Genomic DNA, 17,848 nt, shown 5'->3' with positions numbered 1-17,848 from the left:
TTGATGACAGTCTCCCATAAAATGTCGGTACACAAATTCTGTATTCGATTACAGAAAGATAAACTGCTTAGTAAAAATTTATTTGGTGCTCCAGAATGTACCGACGCTGGATCCCCGACATAACCACTGCAATTCTTTTGTGATTCCTCAATGCTGATTTTTTGATTCCGGGAGGATTTTCTTAAATGTAAACTTATGAGCTCAACAGTCAGAATGCTACATTCTCGTATTGTAGTAGGCTCATACTTAAGAGTGACCATACCACTTCATCAAAAGAATTCTGACTAGCCTTGTTTTCTTGCCCACATAGATTCGGTTGAGGGTGCTTGAAGCTGAAGGCATCATCTACTTAGGTGGATTATACAATTGATTGATTCGGGGGATTTCTCAGCAAACCGAAAAGTGTTATCGATCGCTTTATCGGTATACATTCGGAAGGCAGACGGAGCATCAACGTTCGTTTCTGGTTCAACACCAAGGTATAAATGCGGCGGGGAGCGCTTACCCATTGCCATGTGTGTGATGGGTATTACGGTGGCATCGTAATGGGAACAGCTAGTTGGTGAGGGAAGAGGAAGAGGGATGACCTTAAGGAAGGGTGCAATGTTGCAGTAGGTGAGTGGAGCCTAGCATGGCAATCAAGAAAAATACTGCAATGTATGTAATAATTACATCATTTCATAATACTATATTAACTTTCAGGCGTAGGGCAGTAACAAGAAAGTGTCAAGATTTTGTTTTCACAGAGCACAATGTGTTGACAATGTGATAATAGGACCGCACAGGTTCTACACTCTGATTTTTTTTTGCGAAAGAGGTAGGAACTTGTGGCTATATTAAAAAGATACAAGTTTTAATATTACATAGTCTTCAGCAGCTTCAATGTGGACTAAACAGAATCCAATGACCAAAAAAGCTCAGATTCTGTGTATATTGTTAGGTCAAGAAGAACTACCAATTGACTTCGTAATATGAGCACATTGACAAATACTTTTCCAATATTTTCTTAGAAACGTTTTTCTCTAGTGAAAAAACGGGCCAAAATCCCGACTTCTGTTCAAGTGTGAGAAAGCTCTTTATTCAGAATAAAGTGTAATAAAAGGATCAAGGATAAAGAGTTTCGCGTTAACCAATCCGCTTGGGATGCGCCACCGCGTTCACTTCCATTCAGCATCTTTTGGCGCTTTTAGTGTAGGTGACTCTGTCCACGTATTGGGATATCGCATCTGCAGTAAGGACACAGCAGTTATAAAGCATCTCTTAGCAGCCATCTCGACCCACTTTTGCACGACTAGCTAGCAACGAGAGCTTCAGTTTTCTTTTTTGTTGCAAATGAGTTAGCATGTCGAATTCTCGGGTGCACCCTCCCTTATCATCAGGATATAAACCTAGTCCAAAGACAAATTAACTGAATTTCTCACCTTCACATTTCTCACATGTCTTGCGACTTCACGGCTGATGTTTCGAAGATTTAATGAATCTCAAGCTATTTAGAATTGAAGTGGAACGCTTTGGGGCATCCCAGGCGATTCAAGTAACGCCAACACCATATATTATACACATCTTTATATTAGGACACTACTCTACGTTAAGTAGAATAAACCGCTCTTCTCTTCACTTCCAGCTGGAACATATCATATCGCAAAGTTGGAGTCCTAGTAAATTGTCATGTAACCGACCGTGGATTTCTGAGCTTCAAACGAATCAGCGAATCATCTTAATGAAGCCCGTCTTACACCAGTTCATAATTCTCTCTCAGAGGAGAAGAAAAGGATTGAAGGCATTTTACAAATTAATAAGCAGTCCAGTATGATGAAAACAAGATGAGGCTCAGTGCAGTTGCGTAACCTGCTGCACCGAACGCAGAAATTAGTTCCTATTTCACTCGAACTGGACGGATGATTGGTCCCAGTGTGCGTCTCCGTTTTACCGTAGCCGTTACCCATCAACGCGCCTCTTCGACTCCATCTGCTTAGGCGAATGCACTACACTTCAGGTCGTTTTGACCTCACGACACTCCATGTATCTTTCTTTTCGTAGCATGTTTAATCCATGAATGAAGTGCAGAATGCGACCAAATTTTTATGCTTTGATTATTTCACAGTGCATGAAAAACCCAAGTTTCGATGCAGAAATTGTTGAAACATATCGAATTCTACAAACATGAAGCACAAGCAAAAAAAGTTCAACTGCACATTCAAGTCGCGTGGATGGAGCAGTAGGAATTGTCGTCAGTTTCGCAAATGAAGGGATTACTTTCGTTATCCGGAAAGTCGTACCATCCTCCTGTTTGATCCATCTGAAAGAACACAATTATTAGCTCATATTCAACAGCCAAAGATTAAAGGCATCACCCCATGAATCTGGGGTGGTACGGAGATGGAGTACTCTTATACGGAATAGTAGATTATGGAGAGGGAGTGATTCCGTCCATTTCTTCCTAATTGCCGTAAAAAACGGCCCGGAAGATGCGGGGCGTGGACAATGATGCCGTATTTTTCGCTTTTTACGGCAATTATGAAGAAATGGACGGGATCACCCTTCTCTCCGTAATACACGACCCCGTATACGAATACTCCACCTAAAATCCGTACCACCTCAGATTCGTGGGATAATGCCTTTAAACGCTGTGCAATACATGCGAACAGAAAACAATTTTAGACAACATACTGAAGTGATTGGAAACCAATAAATAAGCAAACCGTGAAATGCCTAAGTAGGAATCAAAAACGAAGTGCTGAGATAATCCTTGGATGGTGAAAACTTCAGGAACTTCAGACGTACCGACGCACACACTGTTTGCAGGCGACATATGGAAAGATGTAGTGTTCCAAACTTACATATACGGAGTATTCCTCACAATTTAGATTATTCGGTTCCCATTCTTTCCAGTTATGGAAATCGACGTCCGAACCATCCAACCAATGTTCCTGACGAGAAGAAGGGTCACATGATCCCTCCAATTTTAATCCTATCCAGACTGAATCGTTTTCTGGGTTGAGTTCTGGAATGAACACTTTTTTTGATCTTAATGACATTTATTTGAAAACACATCATAGGAATGTGTCACAACTGTTGACATTTTTTTTATGACCATTGCCATTGTACTATCATAGTTACGTGGGCACGGTTACTTCCAAACCGTTTGAGGACAAAATGACTTGCCTAAAAGAAATTGATTCTGTTCCATAGAATGAATGGATGCTAAGTGTCCATCATAGCCATTGCATTTCTTCTCTGCCTCATCAGAAGTTAAATCGACGTTGAATTTCTGTTTTGGAAATTAACATATAAATTTATCAAATTAACGTTTCAAATGAAGTCTTTTTGGCTTCTTGCTGACACAGTAAAGTTCAACACACTCAAGTACTGTAGCGCGACACACTTGCAGCTAGGCTGATCAGATGGTCCGAGAAGTTTTTCAGAGCAGCGGAATACGCCATCACTGAGTAGGTTAGTCAGACAGGCGAAGCAGAAATGCTTAGTTCTAGGAATGGTTCGTAATCGCCAATGATTTACGTACCGTACTTATTTTAAATGACCGCCAGAAACACACCACTAATCTGTATAACTGCGCAACCAGCAGTACTGTCCAGTATCTGCTTTCAATATTTTAATAATTAGGCTAGCATTTCGCCGCAGTGGTTTGAACCTCACTTCAGCCAAGAATAGTAATTGTTCCATTCACGGTCAAAATGTTGCTTCAAAAAGTAAAAAAATTAAGGGAACCGTCGAAGATTTAGCGGTATTCAACTACACCTTATAGCACATTTTCGTCGTTTTGTAAAAGACCCAGCCCATCAGATCAGTTGCAGAAATTGTCTGCGAATCCGTGCCTGCAACAGTTTACTTTGAACACGAACATAGTCGTCGTCATTTTAATATGAGCTCGAGAAAAGGAGGTTTTCGTACGTACTTTTTCCTTAACTCTGCAAAAATTAATTATAATTCCAAGCCTAACTGATCAATGTGAACAGGCTACTCTTGTCAACCAAGGAAACAAGCCGTTCTTTTTGTTGGAGCTCGTTTTAGTCTACCATTTCTCAACAAAATTAATACTTATTCTGAAAGAAATAGAAGCAGTACGTGGATTAATAGCCACCAGGCAGAGCCAAGATACTTTCTGACGTCTTTTCAAAGCAGCTGAGTAGAAAGCGTCGCTAAGTTAAAGTTGATATTCCTTGTGACAGGCTGGAGCCATCAAAAAGTTTAATTCTCGCTGATCTAAGCTTTAGACGAAAATTTTGTTGCGGCAAACTTGGATATGAATTTTTGTGCTGGCTGTTAATTTTTTATTTGATGGAAACACAAAAAGCTGTTCAGCTCAACAAATTTCAGATACTCTCTGAAAAAGTGGCATTCCGTATTGACGTGATTGAATCAAATCATGTTAAACTCTAATATGATAATGTTAAACCGTCAAAATAGTACGCTACAGGCAGTGATTTTCTTTAAAAAAACTTGCTAATAAGTCGACAGAATGTGAAATAGAATCATTCGAATGTTCTTTCTAAAAATATTCGTCGAGGGGAACTATTTACTTCGCTGAACATTATGGGTAAAATAATCTTCTACAGAAGAATTAATCAATTCAGAAATCAGGTCTGAGTAAGAAATCAGACTGATATGTGGAGTTTTTACATCGGTTCTAACTCTAACCTGCCAAACTCGTCGTCGATGTTTGCAATACACGTTCTGAGCCTGTAGAAGATCCGTCCATCCTAAATTTATTTATTCCTCTGAAATCCCTTTGATGACGGTCTCATTTTTCAACCATCTTCCTCACCCTTTTTTTTCGCACCTCGTTAAAACTGTAAAACATTGGATTTAGATAAAATCCTCGAAAAAAAAAACCTAAGATGGTCTACCTTCGGGATTACTATCCAAAACGCACTAGTATGTTTCACGTTCAAATGGAAAGAATAGGACGAGGTAGAACGTAGAGGATAATACAGTAAAGCAGTGGAATTGATTAAATTAAATTAATTATTAGCCAATCACTTATTAAATTAATTTCATTAAATGTGAAGGAGCGGAAAACAACGTGAGAAGAAACCAACAAATATTTGCAGCCCATGAACTCCTATCCGAGTCCGAGCTCTTTCGTTGCGTGTGATTGGATCGTATTTGAGAAAACTAATATAAGTGGGTTCACGAAACCAAAAACGGTTCTGTTTCGATTAATGAGGGCGAAGAAAAATCTCCTCAGGTAATTCCGAGACGAACAGTGAATTTTTTCTAAATCATCGAAAGAAGTACCTTATTTTGCCAAGGATTGCTTCACAGTATGCTGGAATCTGAGCGCTTCTTTTGACGACGTTCCCTTCTCCTCCGAAAGTGTGCTGAGAGGTATCGTCATCCTCGAAGAGCTCACATAAACCCTAAGCACGAAAATTGGAAGACAGAAGAAGCAGGATGTAGAACTGGTCCTTTGCTTTCATTCAAACAATTCTAGTTAGGCTAAACCGATAAGTTAAAGGCATCACACAACGAATCCGAGGTGGTACGGATTTCAGGTGGAGTATTCATATACGACATAGTAGATTATGGAGAGGGGGGTGATTCCGTCCATTTCTTCCTAACAGCCGCAAAAACGGCCCGGTAGATGTAGGGCGTGCACGAGGCTAGCTGGCTCCAATCGAACTCGTTGTAGAAAGTAGGGCGCCGGAACGCTCGCAACCGTATCTTCCGGGCCGTTTTTTACTGCAATTACAAAGACATTGACGGAATCACATTTCTCTCCATAATCTACGATCACGCATACGAATAATCCACTTGAAATCCGTACCACCTCAGATTCGTGGAGTTAAGACCTTTAAGAGCAGAATCAAGGTGACGCGATCACCAATCGTAACGGTTCGCTCGTTACTGTACATCGTGCCATATTTTGTACACTGACTATATTTGATACCTCAGTAGATGTCTATTTAAGGTTTTTTTCAAATGGAAATGGTCCTGTTTAGAATAGGGGTGCTGGAAATTTGCACGGATCCCAGAATGGTTTTTTTCTTAAGCCCGATTGCAAAAAATGTGCACTGGCTTCTTCAATAACATGATGTTTTCCTTCAATTTTTACAAACGCAATATTATTATAGAATCGTAATATAGATGCCTGATGAAAAACTCTTTCTCTTGTGGTAGAGCGGCTCTAAATACACGCCTGGGTAGTAGCATCCTGCTCTATTCAGTTTGTGGGAGTTTGATGGGTTGTATTCGATGATATCTACAATGAGTGTACATACGCTGCGTGTTTTGTTTGGATTAAAACACCGTCCTGATACATCAATTACAACTGGCAACTCATGGACAGGCTAGTCAAGCGTGCGTAAACCTCGAACGATACTGAATTGAAGTGAATATGGTGGCGCAGGTCCCAAGCGGACTGATCGAACCCAGACAATATACCCTTTGTCCTTTATATTTCTGTGGCGTCTATAAACGGAAACTAACATATAAAATTAAAGTGAGCCAGTTTTGTATTAATCTCGTTCATCTTAATAAGACATACAGCATGCACCGTGGGCCAACTGTGATATAAATCAGTGTATCAGACAGTGGCGCATGTTAACACATATCATATATGGTTTCACCATTGATATTCACGAAAATTTAAAAAGAATTTTCGTGCCTGTTTCCATCCAGTCAATGCGATGAACCACATAACCCAGAGTGCTACCATTTTGCTGTAACATCAACTCATTTTTTCAGTGAAAATATGATAATAGAACAGGAAGAAAAGTAAGGAGAGATGATTGGAAGAAAAAACATTTCCATGGAATCCAGGGGAAGAGTCCAGCAATTTTAGAGGAAAATTGGTTACTGTTCCTTGCTTGTTGAAGGAAAGTCCCCAAAACTATCCGAATTTGATATCCCAGAAGTGAACAGGATTGCGTTTGTGTTGTTCGACCCTTTTGTCACAAATATTTATGCAATTGCACATATTTGACGATGGAAGAGCAGTAGTAGGCGCTACTTAACCCATAACTAAAAGTGAAATCATACCCTTATTTGTACGGTTGCGACATTACCGCTTTGATTGAATTCGATGAGTTTCGATGTTAAGATTATCAGTGTGTGCATCTAGTCATTTCCGCGAAAACTTTAGGCAAAAAAAGCGAAGCGATAACCGCTGGACCCAGTTCCTTATTTCAAAAAGATCCGGAGATGGAGTATCTGCGCCATCAGTTTGAACGGTCCAGATTTTCTAATGCACCTCAGGATCTGGATTCGAAAAAAGTTTTTCATTTTTGAAAAGAATCGGGAAAAGACTCATTTTACAGCAACTTGATTAAGTTCAGGAACCGTAGCCCAATTTTGTAATAGCCATATGGAGATGCAATCGTAAAGAGTGAAAAGCACATATCATCCTTCCTTAAGTTTTCTCTTGTATCGATTAATGTTGTTTATGTTAACTACTAGAAAAGCGAACTAAGAAATATTGTTGCACTTTTTTTGAAAGAAAATAACTGCAAACTGCATTGCTATTATGTCTGTTTATGTCTGAACTGGAATGTAGGATTTCGTAACCGACTCCGTGTAGACTTAATCGGTACAAACGTTCGGTAGATAACGTTAGGAGAAGAATGGCACTGCCGGTTTCCCAGCTCCGGCCAGTGCTTTTATCTGGGTAGCCCCGTCCACGCATTGGGACATTTTCATGTGGCATTGCAGTAATGATGCAGCAATTAGATGTCATCTCTTACCAGCCAGCGAATAATTTCCATCTATTCATAATGGGTCGTACATCATGATTCTTTTTCCACGACGGATATTCTTAGCAACGGAACCGTGTCCATGACTTTTAATTCTCTTTTTTGCTCCTACTACTTTTATCCGACCAATTCACGGCAACCAATTCCTCGATTTCTATTGCATACTGTAGGCTAACAAACAATAGTTTATGGAAGAAGTAAAAGATAAACGGTGTGTTGAGGGAAAAAGCTGAAGTTTTGCTGGAATGGACGCCTCCAGAACATAATTATCAAAGGCAATGTTGAAGTTATGCTTCAAACGCCTGAGACAAAGTTGTGCAGACTGAAAAATTACCATTTCTGGTGCTTCCTTTGACGAAATTCCCACCCAGCTATGACTGTTTCGTGCGTCGTGGAGCCACGATTAATCCGTGTTTTTCCTTCTTCGCTGGAATCACACACTGACGGGAAAACATAACACTTAGAACCGCAATTTTCCATTCCTTTAACGCAGTCACGACAAGGACGCTCATATTACATGTGCGACTGGTTTCCCAACTATTTTGTGCAAGTTTCGTCACGTTCGGTGGATAAAATAGCTTGGGAAGTTTTTTTTTTTAACAGAATTTCTTTTTTTTTCAAAATTCTCAGATCTCCTACAGCTGCTTCTTTAATGGTTCGAAACTTCCATGAATCTGAAATACATTGAAAAATAATTAAATATCAAAAATCACAACTTAACGACTTATGAACATTATACAAAACAAATATGAATAAGCAGCAGTAAATATTCAGCATTTATAAGTGGTTTGGTGGTGATTTCAACTATGAACATTGATTATTGGATTTGAGTGAAGGAATGGTACGAATTTTAGTGGGATGAAATAAACGTTGATAACTTGGCGTCATTGAAACTTAGGAGACCAAATAAGTGAGCATTTCGTAGAGAAGCGTTCGAAAACAAATATCTGATTTCGATCACTGAAGCCCACTTAGGTCTGACATTTTCTTTTTTTTTTCAAAACAGTGAATCTTCTTCTCCATGTTTAATAAGTCGGTCCAGGATGATGCATTCTAACATTTTGTACAGAACGCAAAAAGATTTCTCGATATCATAGGGTCTGTGGCGGATAACTTTTTGTGGAGAGTAGCTATGATAGCGTATCTACACGAGTCAGATATCCTTTCGTCTATCCATGCTGAGCGGATGATCTTTCTCACTCCCGAATTCTAGACGGAGAAGAATGTTTCAGCACTTCTGTGCTAGTTCGGTCGTCTCCTCAAGTTTTCCATTTCTCATCCTCTGAATGGCAGACATAATAATCTCACAAACGAGAAGAAATGAACTTGAAAAAAAAACCTTAGCAGTTTTATAAATAAGATGACCACTTTTCAATACCTGCTCTACTCTTGAGCAACTCCTCCTAGATATGTTGGATTAGTGTATGAAGTCCTTGAAGCGATGAAGAATTAGTTAATTTCGTTCTAGTTTTTGTTTAAGCTACTCTACTAAATGGATTGAGTCGCTTTTCAAATATTAAGACCGCGACCGCGTCGCGTCAGCTCAACAGAAGAAAAAACAAAGACACCTTCAGTGAGGCGTCTAATCATAGGAAAAGGAATACACAAGAGAAGATAACCTAGACATAATCCATTATGTTTGATTTATGTTCTCATTAACAAATGAACTGTTCTTTCAACTCGTAACAAAATATTCTTGTACGCATCTGTGGGGCATTTCACTATTCGTCAATATTTCATTGTCATGATGATTATGATGATTACGATGGGAGCATGATACTCACCTCAGTCCTGAATTTTTTTTTATTAACTTTGAATTCAAGCTAAGGTACGGACATAACTTCTTACGATCGGGTCGAAGGGACATGAAGATGCAGGTGCGCAACTTACTGCGCTCGCGCAGTGGAGCCAGTGCTTGCGGTCGAGGTGAGATCATTGCTAACATCATGAACATCGCTATATGGATAAAGGGTAAAGTCACTGGCGTATCAATCCACTTAGGATGCGCCAACGCGTTTTACTGGAATTCCTGATCGTTGAGGTTTTGGAACGCGTGTTGGCCTATACAATGACTTGCGGGGGACCAGCCGATGATCAAGTCAGTGTTTTTATCCTCCCAGACAAGTCTGGTACCAATTTATCGACCCCGGAGGGATGAAAGGCTTGGTGAGCACTGGGGCGGATTCGAACCCTCGACCGTGTGGCTACAACGGACCTCTAACCGACTGCGCCACCCCCCCGTGTTTGCTGGTTTTAAGTAGATTTTTTTCTTCATGCCAAGAATTGGGTGCCATACACTGATACTCACTCTCTCAGAATTCTTCTCTCACAATCAGTATTTTTCCGTAGTATTTTCATTTCCGTAAGGGAGAACATGCTATTCATTTCAGTTTATTCCTTCTCATGCACTGTTTACCGAACGATTTGTGTCTTGCATTCCTAAAATAACTCTACTCGACAAATTGTTCTTCCCTTCTCCGCTTCTCCCTTTCTCTCATCGTACTTTCTCCTGTTTGTTCTTCTGCTTCTCTCTCCTCTAAGATCTTCCTATTGAGAAAATCTCAACAAACGCTTGACGCTGAAAATATTCTAAATAGACCTTAGCACTGGATGGGTGCGGTTAGCGACGCAACAGTACTGTACGTTCTCTGACAGAAAAAACCAGACCGATCCTTGTCAACTGTTCTGACGGTGGAAGGCGATGTTCGAATAAATGTGTTCATCACCATATTCGAGCAGTTTCGCCTTGTATCTTAATGACTGTTCATTTCCTGCTCGTTTTTGTGATAAGCTCACAACTGAAAAATTTCCCATGTCTCATACAGTTCACATGTTTATTTACAGGACACCAACAAAGGGAAAATGCTACGTTCGCCGATACGATAGAAAGAAGGAAAGTTTTGAAGAAATCGCAGTCAATTACACAACTTCACAAGCATGGAGCACAAGAGAAAAAATTATGCCGTAAGTTCAGTTACTCCGCTTTACAATGTCTTGACAAATACTTTTTCCTATATTTTCTTAGAAGATGGTCTGCACTACGAAACAGCTTCGATGGGAATAGCTTTGAAAAATTTCTAACTTTTTTGTTTTTTTCTATTCTAGAATCTGAAAGAATAAGACGATCCGTTAAGGGAATTTTCCGCATCTGAGTTTTTCTTTAAACTCTCTATTGTATATATGTGTTTTTTAAAACGCTTTTACGTTTTTCCAGAAAGGATAAACGTGCCAAAATCCCGATTTCTGTTCAAGCGTGAGAAAGCGTTTTATTCTCAATAAAGTGTAGTCAAAAGATCAAGGATAAAGTGTTTCGCGTTGACCAATCCGCTTGGGATGCGCCACCGCGTTCACTTCCATTCAGCATCTTTTGGCGCTTTCAGTGTGGGTGACTCTGTCCACGTATTGGGATATCGCATCGGCAGTAAGTACACAGCAGTTATAAAGCATCTCTTAGCAGCCATCTCGACCCTCTTTTACACGACTAACTACCAACGAGAGCTTCAGTTTTCTTTTTTGTTGCAAATGAGTTAGCATGACGAATTCTCGGCGTTCATATTACTTGTGTAATTGGTAGCCTGACTATTCTGTATACCCTCCCTTATCATCAGGATATAAAACTGGTCCAGAGACAAATTAACTGAATTTCTCTCCTTCACATTTCTCATATGTCCTGCGACTGCACGACTGATGTTTCGAAGATTTCATGAATTTCAAGCTATTTTGAATTGATGGGAACGCTTTGGGGCATCCCAGGCGATTCAAGTAACGCCAACACCATATATTATACACATCTTTATATTAGGACACTACTCTACGTTTAGTAGAATAAACCGTTCTTCTCTTCACTTCCAGCTGGAACATATCATATCGCATAGTTGGAGTCCTAGTAAATTGTCATGTAACCGACCGTGGATTTCTGAGCTTCAAACGAATCAGCGAATCATCTTAATGAAGCCCGTCTTACACCAGTTCATAATTCTCTCTCAGAGGAGAAGAAAAGGATTGAAGGCATTTTACAAATTAATAAGCAGTCCAGTATGATGAAAACAAGATGAGGCTCAGTGCAGTTGCGTAACCTGCTGCACCGAACGCAGAAATTAGTTCCTGTTTCACTCGAACTGGACGGATGATTGGTCCCAGTGTGCGTCTCCCTTTTACCGTAGCCGCTACCCATCAACGCGCCTCTTCGACCCCATCTGCTTAGGCGAATGCACTACACTTCAGGTCGTTTTGACCTCACGACACTCCACGTATCTTTCTTTTCGTACTACTGTTAATCCATGAATGACGTAGTGCTGAATGCAACCAAATTTTTATGCTCTGATTATTTCACAATGCATGAAAAACCCAAGTTTCGATGCAGAAATTGTTGAAACCTATCGGATTCCACAAACATGAAGCACAAGGAAAAGAAGTTAAACTGCACGTTCAAGTCGCGTGTTGAGGGCAGTAGAAAATGTCTTTGGTTTCGCAAATGAAGGGATTACTTTCGTTATCCGGAAAGTCGTACCACCCTCCTGTTTGATCCATCTGAAAGAACACAATTATTAGCTCATATTCAACAGCCAAAGATTAAATAGTGTACAACACATACTAGCAGAAAACAATTTTAGACAACATACTAGAGTGATTGGAAACCAATAAATAAGCAAACCGTGAAATGCCTAAGTAGGAATCAAATACGAAGTGCTGAGATAATCCTTGGATGGTGAAAACTTCAGGAGCTTCAGGCGTACCGACGCACACAATGTTTGCAGGCGACATATGGAAAGATGTAGTGTTCCAAACTTACATATACGGAGTGTTCTATACAGTTTAGATTATTTGGTTCCCATTCTTTCCAGTTATGGAAATCGACGTCCGAACTATCCAACCAATGTTCCTGACGAGAAGAAGGGTCACATGGTCCCTCCAATTTTAATCCTATCCAGACTGAATCGTTTTCTGGGTTGAGTTCTGGAATTTGATCTAAATGACATTTATTTGAAAACACATCATAGGAATGTGTTGCAGGCGTTGACGTCTTTTTTGGTGATCATGGCCATTGTAGTATTGAAGTTACGTGGGCATAGTTACTTTCAAAATTTTTGATGACAAAATTACTTGCCTAGAAGAAATTGATTCTGTTCCATAGAATGAATGGATGCTAGGTGTCCATCATAGCCATTGCATTTCTTCTCTGCCTCATCAGAAGTTAAATCGACGTTGAATTTCTGTTTTGGAAATTAACATATAAATTTATCAAATTAACGTTTCAAATGAAGTCTTTTTGGCTTCTTGCTGACACAGTAAAGTTCAACACACTCAAGTACTGTAGCGCGACACACTTGCAGCTAGGCTGATCAGATGGTCCGAGAAGTTTTTCAGAGCAGCGGAATACGCCATCAATGAGTAGACTTGTGAGAAGGCGAAGCAGAAATGCATAGTTCCAGGAATGCTTCATAATCGCCAATGATTTACGTGCCGATGTTAGATGATCGCAAGAAACACACTACAAGTGGGCGCGATAGACAATAGTGTGCAGTGCTGTTCTGTACTTTCAATATTTTACTGATTAGACAAAGATTCCGCCGCAGTGATTCCAACCTCGCTTCACCGTTAAGATAATTGTTTCATGTGCGAAAAAAAAAATGCTGCTTCGAGAAGGAAAAAACGTACGAAAAAGAAGTCGAAGATTTAGCTATATTCAACTACACCTTATAGCACATTTTCGTCGTACTATAGTAGACCCAGCCCATCAGATCAGTTGCAGGAGTTGTCTCCGATTCTGTGCCTGCAACAGTTTACTTTGAACACGAACATTGTCGTCATCATTTTAATATGAGCTCGAGAAAAGGAGGTTTTCGTACGTAGTTTTTCCTTAACTGTGCAAAAATTAATTATAATTCCAAGCCTAACTGATCAATGTGAACTGGCTGCTATTATCAACCAAGGAAACAAATGGTTCTCTCTGCTGGAGCTCGTTTTATTCTACCGTTTCTCAACAAAATTAATACTTATTCTGAAAGAAATAGAAGCAGTACGTGGATTAATAGCCACCAGGCAGAGCCAAGATACTTTCTGACGTCTTTTCAAAGCAGCTGAGTAGAAAGCGTCGCCAAGTTGAAGTTGATATTCCTTGTCACAGTCTGGAGCCATCAAAAGTTTAATTCTCGCTGATCTAAACTTTAGACGAAAACTTTGTTGGAGCAAACTTGGATATGAATTACTGTGCTGATTGAATCATTCCGTAGCTAATCACTTATTTCAACAACTTTTCTGTACACTCATCTACTTGGATATCGCAGAACTGGGCTAAGTTAAAGTAGGTTTTTCTGTTAGGGCCAATTTTTTATCTGATGGAAAAGCTGTTCAACTCAACAAATTTCAAATAACCTTTGATAAGGTGGTATTGCGCATTGACGTGGTTGAATCAAACTCTGATATGGTAATATTAGACTAGCAAAATAGTAAGCAAAGCAACTAAGCAGTAAATTTCTGAAAAACATGCTAACAAGTCGACAGAATGTGAAATAGAATCAGTCGAATGTTCTTTCTAAAAATATTCGTGGAAATTACTCAATTTTAGTTGCATTCTTCGCTGAACATTGTGGGTGATAATTTTTTACAGAAGGATTCATCAATACAGAATTTAGCTTTGAGTTAGAAATCAGACTGATATACGGAGTTTTTCCATCGGTTCTAACCCTAACCTGCCAAACTCGTCGTCGATGTTTGCAAATCACGTTCCGAGCCTGTAGAAGATCCGTCCATCCTAAATTTATTTATTCCTCTGAAATCCGTTTATTGACTGTCCCATTTTCCAACGGTCTTCCCCGTCCTTTTTCTCCCGCACCCCACCAAAAACTGTAAAACATTGGGTTTCGGTAAAATCCTCGAAATAAAAACCTGGGATGATCAACTTTCGTGATTACTATCCAAGAAGCCCCGGTATGTTTCCCGTTCAAATGGAAAAAATAGGAAGAGGTAAAGCATAAAGGATAGTATCGTAAAGCAGTGAAATTAATTAAATTAAATTAATTACAGCAGCCAATGAACTCCCACCCGAGTCCAATTAGGAGCTCATTAATTGGTGTGATTGGATCGTAATTGAGAAAACTAATAAAAATTGGTTCACGAAACCGAAAATCGTTCTGTTTCGATTAATAAGGGCGAAGAAAAATATCCTCAGGTAATTCCGAGACGAACACTGAATTTTTTTCTAAATCACCGAAATAAGTACCTTATTTTGCCAAGGATTGCTTCACAGTATGCTGGAGTCTGAGCGCTTCTTTTGACGACGTTCCCTTCTCCTCCGAAAGTGTGCCGAGAAGTATCGTCATCCTCGAAGAGCTCACATGAACCCTAAGCACTAAGATTGACGTAGAACTGGTCCTTTGCTTTCATTCAAATTCTAGTTATGCTAAAACGATAAGTTAAACTGAGTTTTTTTTCTAAAAGATACTAGTTTGGGCTGTAGATAATGAAGAAGTTCTGAAATAGCCCCAAAGTAGTCTAAAATTACGATTATTTGGCTAAAATTTTCTGATCCTGTAAGAAGCATCATTAAAGCACATCTTTTCAGGTGGGAGGTAATCGAGAATTTAAAGAATTTATTTACTATCTGCTTCAGCGTCTTCACATAAGCCTGAAAGGATTTGTTTCGGGGATTGGAGAATTCCCCGTCATCATTCTTGAGGGATAAATTAACATCAATCTAGGAGAGTTACGGAAAATCTTGCAGATGAGCTATTCTTTTTTAACAAGCGATTTTTTGTTCCAAAGACTCACTTCCAAGGACCTAAAACGGATTTTCGACCCAAGAAATGGTTCCAAATGTTAGATGGAATCAAAGAAAAGACAGCTTGTTTAGCGAAGACTTTGACAATAAAAATCTGCCCACGACAACTTTTCACACTTTTCGTGGTGTTGAGGACAAGATAGTAAAAAATTAGGAGGGAAGCAGGGATATGTACACTTAGGAAGTAAAGAAGTGAAAGCATCCACAGCTAAAAGAGATAGCAATTTTCATAAAAGAGAACGTTTGTTTCGATTGCTCATGCTATGCACACGTTGAGCGGTGCCCATCTATTTTCTGTTGGAAGCTGCTCTTATAAACTAATCAGACCTTGAAATGGGGATTTATATTACTGCGCTTTGCGTCGAATTTCTGATATCACTAACGGAAGTAGCCATCCACTGTTACCTTCAGACTCATTCAGATACCCATACCATAATATTCATTCAGCTACCATAATAGCTATCCTTTTTTCTCCTTTTTTTCAAACCTGCGGAAGGAACAAGCTATTTCTGCAGAGAGCTAAACTTAACAAGATTTCTACCCACCTAAGTGGGAATCAGCTTTTAGGCACCACTTCACGAATCCGAGGTGATACGGATTTCAGGTGGAGTGTCGTGCCCCGGGTCCGCTCCGAAGAGGAGCGGTGGGCATCGGCGGTAGGTCCCAGCGCCGGCTGTCCGGATCCGGAGGGGCCTGCGCTGGGCTAGCCACCGAATTGCGGCCTAGCCCATCCGGACCCTACGGGCTCGTGCCTATGGTCCCATCCCCTGCCCGGCTCACCCTTCGGGGGCCTCGGGGCTGCCCCCTGATCCACCTCCAACCCATTCCCCCGTGGTTATAATGTGGTAAAAGTGGTTATACATACGTGGTTTATTCTTATAACGACACTGCACGGCAATGCACAAATACACGACATAATCGGCGGGGTAATATAGAAGCCTTTCAACGGCTAAGTGGTTGTGGTTCTCGGCGATAGATGGTAGGTGGTTGTGGTTCGGGCCCAGGGGCAGCCAGCCAGGGTTAAATAGTATATGCGGACATGCGGTGGTGATGCGATAATCGATCGAAAAAGACGAACCCGAAATCACGACACCACTAGAAATGATAAAAAAAAAAGGAACTGGAACCCCGAGTGCTCGGAGCCAGCACTTATATACTGCGGCCAGTGTGGGAGGGTTACCGTAATACATTGCCAATGGCAATGTTTCCCGCGCGCCGCGTAAGGGAGGGTGCCGGCTGGCTGGGAAAGTTGTGCCGGGCACGACATGGAGTATTCGTAAACGAGATAGTAGATTATGGAGAGGGGGGAGTGATCCCGTCCATTTCTTCCTAATTGCCGTAAAAATGGCCCGGAAGATGCGGCGCGTGCACAAGGCTGGCCCGTTCCAACCGAACTTGTTGTTGAAAGTAGCGCGCCGGAACGCTCGAAGCCGTATCTCCCGGGCCGTTTTTTACTGCAATTAGAAAGAAATAGATGGAATCACCCTTCTCTCCATAATCTACGACCCCGTATAAGAATACTCCACTTCAAATCCTTCTCAGATTCGTGGGGTTAAGACCTTTAAGAGCAGAGTCAAGGTGACGCGATCACCAATCGCATCGGTTCGCTCGTTACTGTACATCGTGCTGTATTTCGTACACTAACTATATTTTATTCACTTCAGTAAATGTCTATTTAATGTTTTTTTTTATAAATGGAAATGGTCCTGTTTGGAATAGGGGTGCTGGAAGTTTGCACGGATCCCAGAAGGGTTTTTTCTTAAGCCCGATTGCAAAAAATGTGCAATGGCTTCTTCAATGACATGACGTTTTCTTTTAATTTTTACAAACGTAAACGTACAACCTGGTTAATGGCGCATCCTGCCGTATTCAATTTGTGGCAGCTTGATAAGTTGTCTTCGATGATATCTACAAAGTGTATATATGCGTTGTGGGTTTTGTTGTTTGGTTAAAAATACTGACTTGATACATCAGTTAGACCTGAAAACTCATTGTACAGGCTAGTTACACGTGGGTAAACCTCAAACGATACTGAATTGAGGTGACCGCGGTCGCGCATCCCAAGCAGATCGATTAATCCAGACACTCTATCTTTTATCCTTCACATTTCTGTAGTCTCTATAAACGGAAACTAACATGCAAAATTAAGGTGAGCCAGTTTGTACTAATCTCTTTCATCTTAATATGACATACGGCGTGCACCGTGGACCAATTGTGATATAAATCAATGTATGAAACAGTAGCGTTTACTGACACATATCATATACCATTGCTGTCCACGAAAGTTTAGAAAGAATTTTCGTACCTGTTTCCATCCAGTCGATGCGATGAACCACATAACACAGAGTGCTACCAT

At 40.4% G+C, this 17,848-nt stretch overlaps 1 protein-coding gene across 5 annotated transcripts; it reads right to left on the bottom strand.

The window, feature by feature from the left end:
• Nucleotides 1-2,197: 2,197 nt before the first annotated feature.
• Nucleotides 2,198-17,848, bottom strand: RB195_008515 (uncharacterized protein; the record flags this gene model as incomplete). 5 transcript variants are annotated; one of them, XM_064195053.1, is made up of 8 exons in its annotated part: nucleotides 12,141-12,242; nucleotides 12,505-12,668; nucleotides 12,820-12,925; nucleotides 13,409-13,485; nucleotides 14,405-14,466; nucleotides 14,935-15,056; nucleotides 17,336-17,400; nucleotides 17,798-17,807. In XM_064195053.1, the coding sequence occupies 8 exons, from the start codon at nucleotides 17,805-17,807 to the stop codon at nucleotides 12,141-12,143; spliced, it is 708 nt and encodes a 235-aa protein (XP_064046200.1). The 5 variants fall into 5 exon arrangements, with proteins under 5 accessions (XP_064046201.1, XP_064046198.1, XP_064046202.1 ...); XM_064195054.1 differs by lacking the exons at nucleotides 12,141-12,242; nucleotides 12,505-12,668; nucleotides 12,820-12,925; ... (3 more) ...; nucleotides 17,336-17,400; nucleotides 17,798-17,807 and adding exons at nucleotides 2,198-2,299; nucleotides 2,841-3,027; nucleotides 3,162-3,271; ... (2 more) ...; nucleotides 5,260-5,381; nucleotides 5,814-5,876; XM_064195055.1 differs by lacking the exon at nucleotides 17,336-17,400 and having other exon boundaries at nucleotides 17,798-17,848.

This window comes from Necator americanus, chromosome III (assembly GCF_031761385.1).
Source record: "Necator americanus strain Aroian chromosome III, whole genome shotgun sequence".
Lineage (NCBI taxonomy): Eukaryota > Metazoa > Nematoda > Chromadorea > Rhabditida > Ancylostomatidae > Necator > Necator americanus.
Note: the sequence above shows the minus strand (reverse complement) of the source record. Positions and strands in the feature narration are given on the sequence as shown.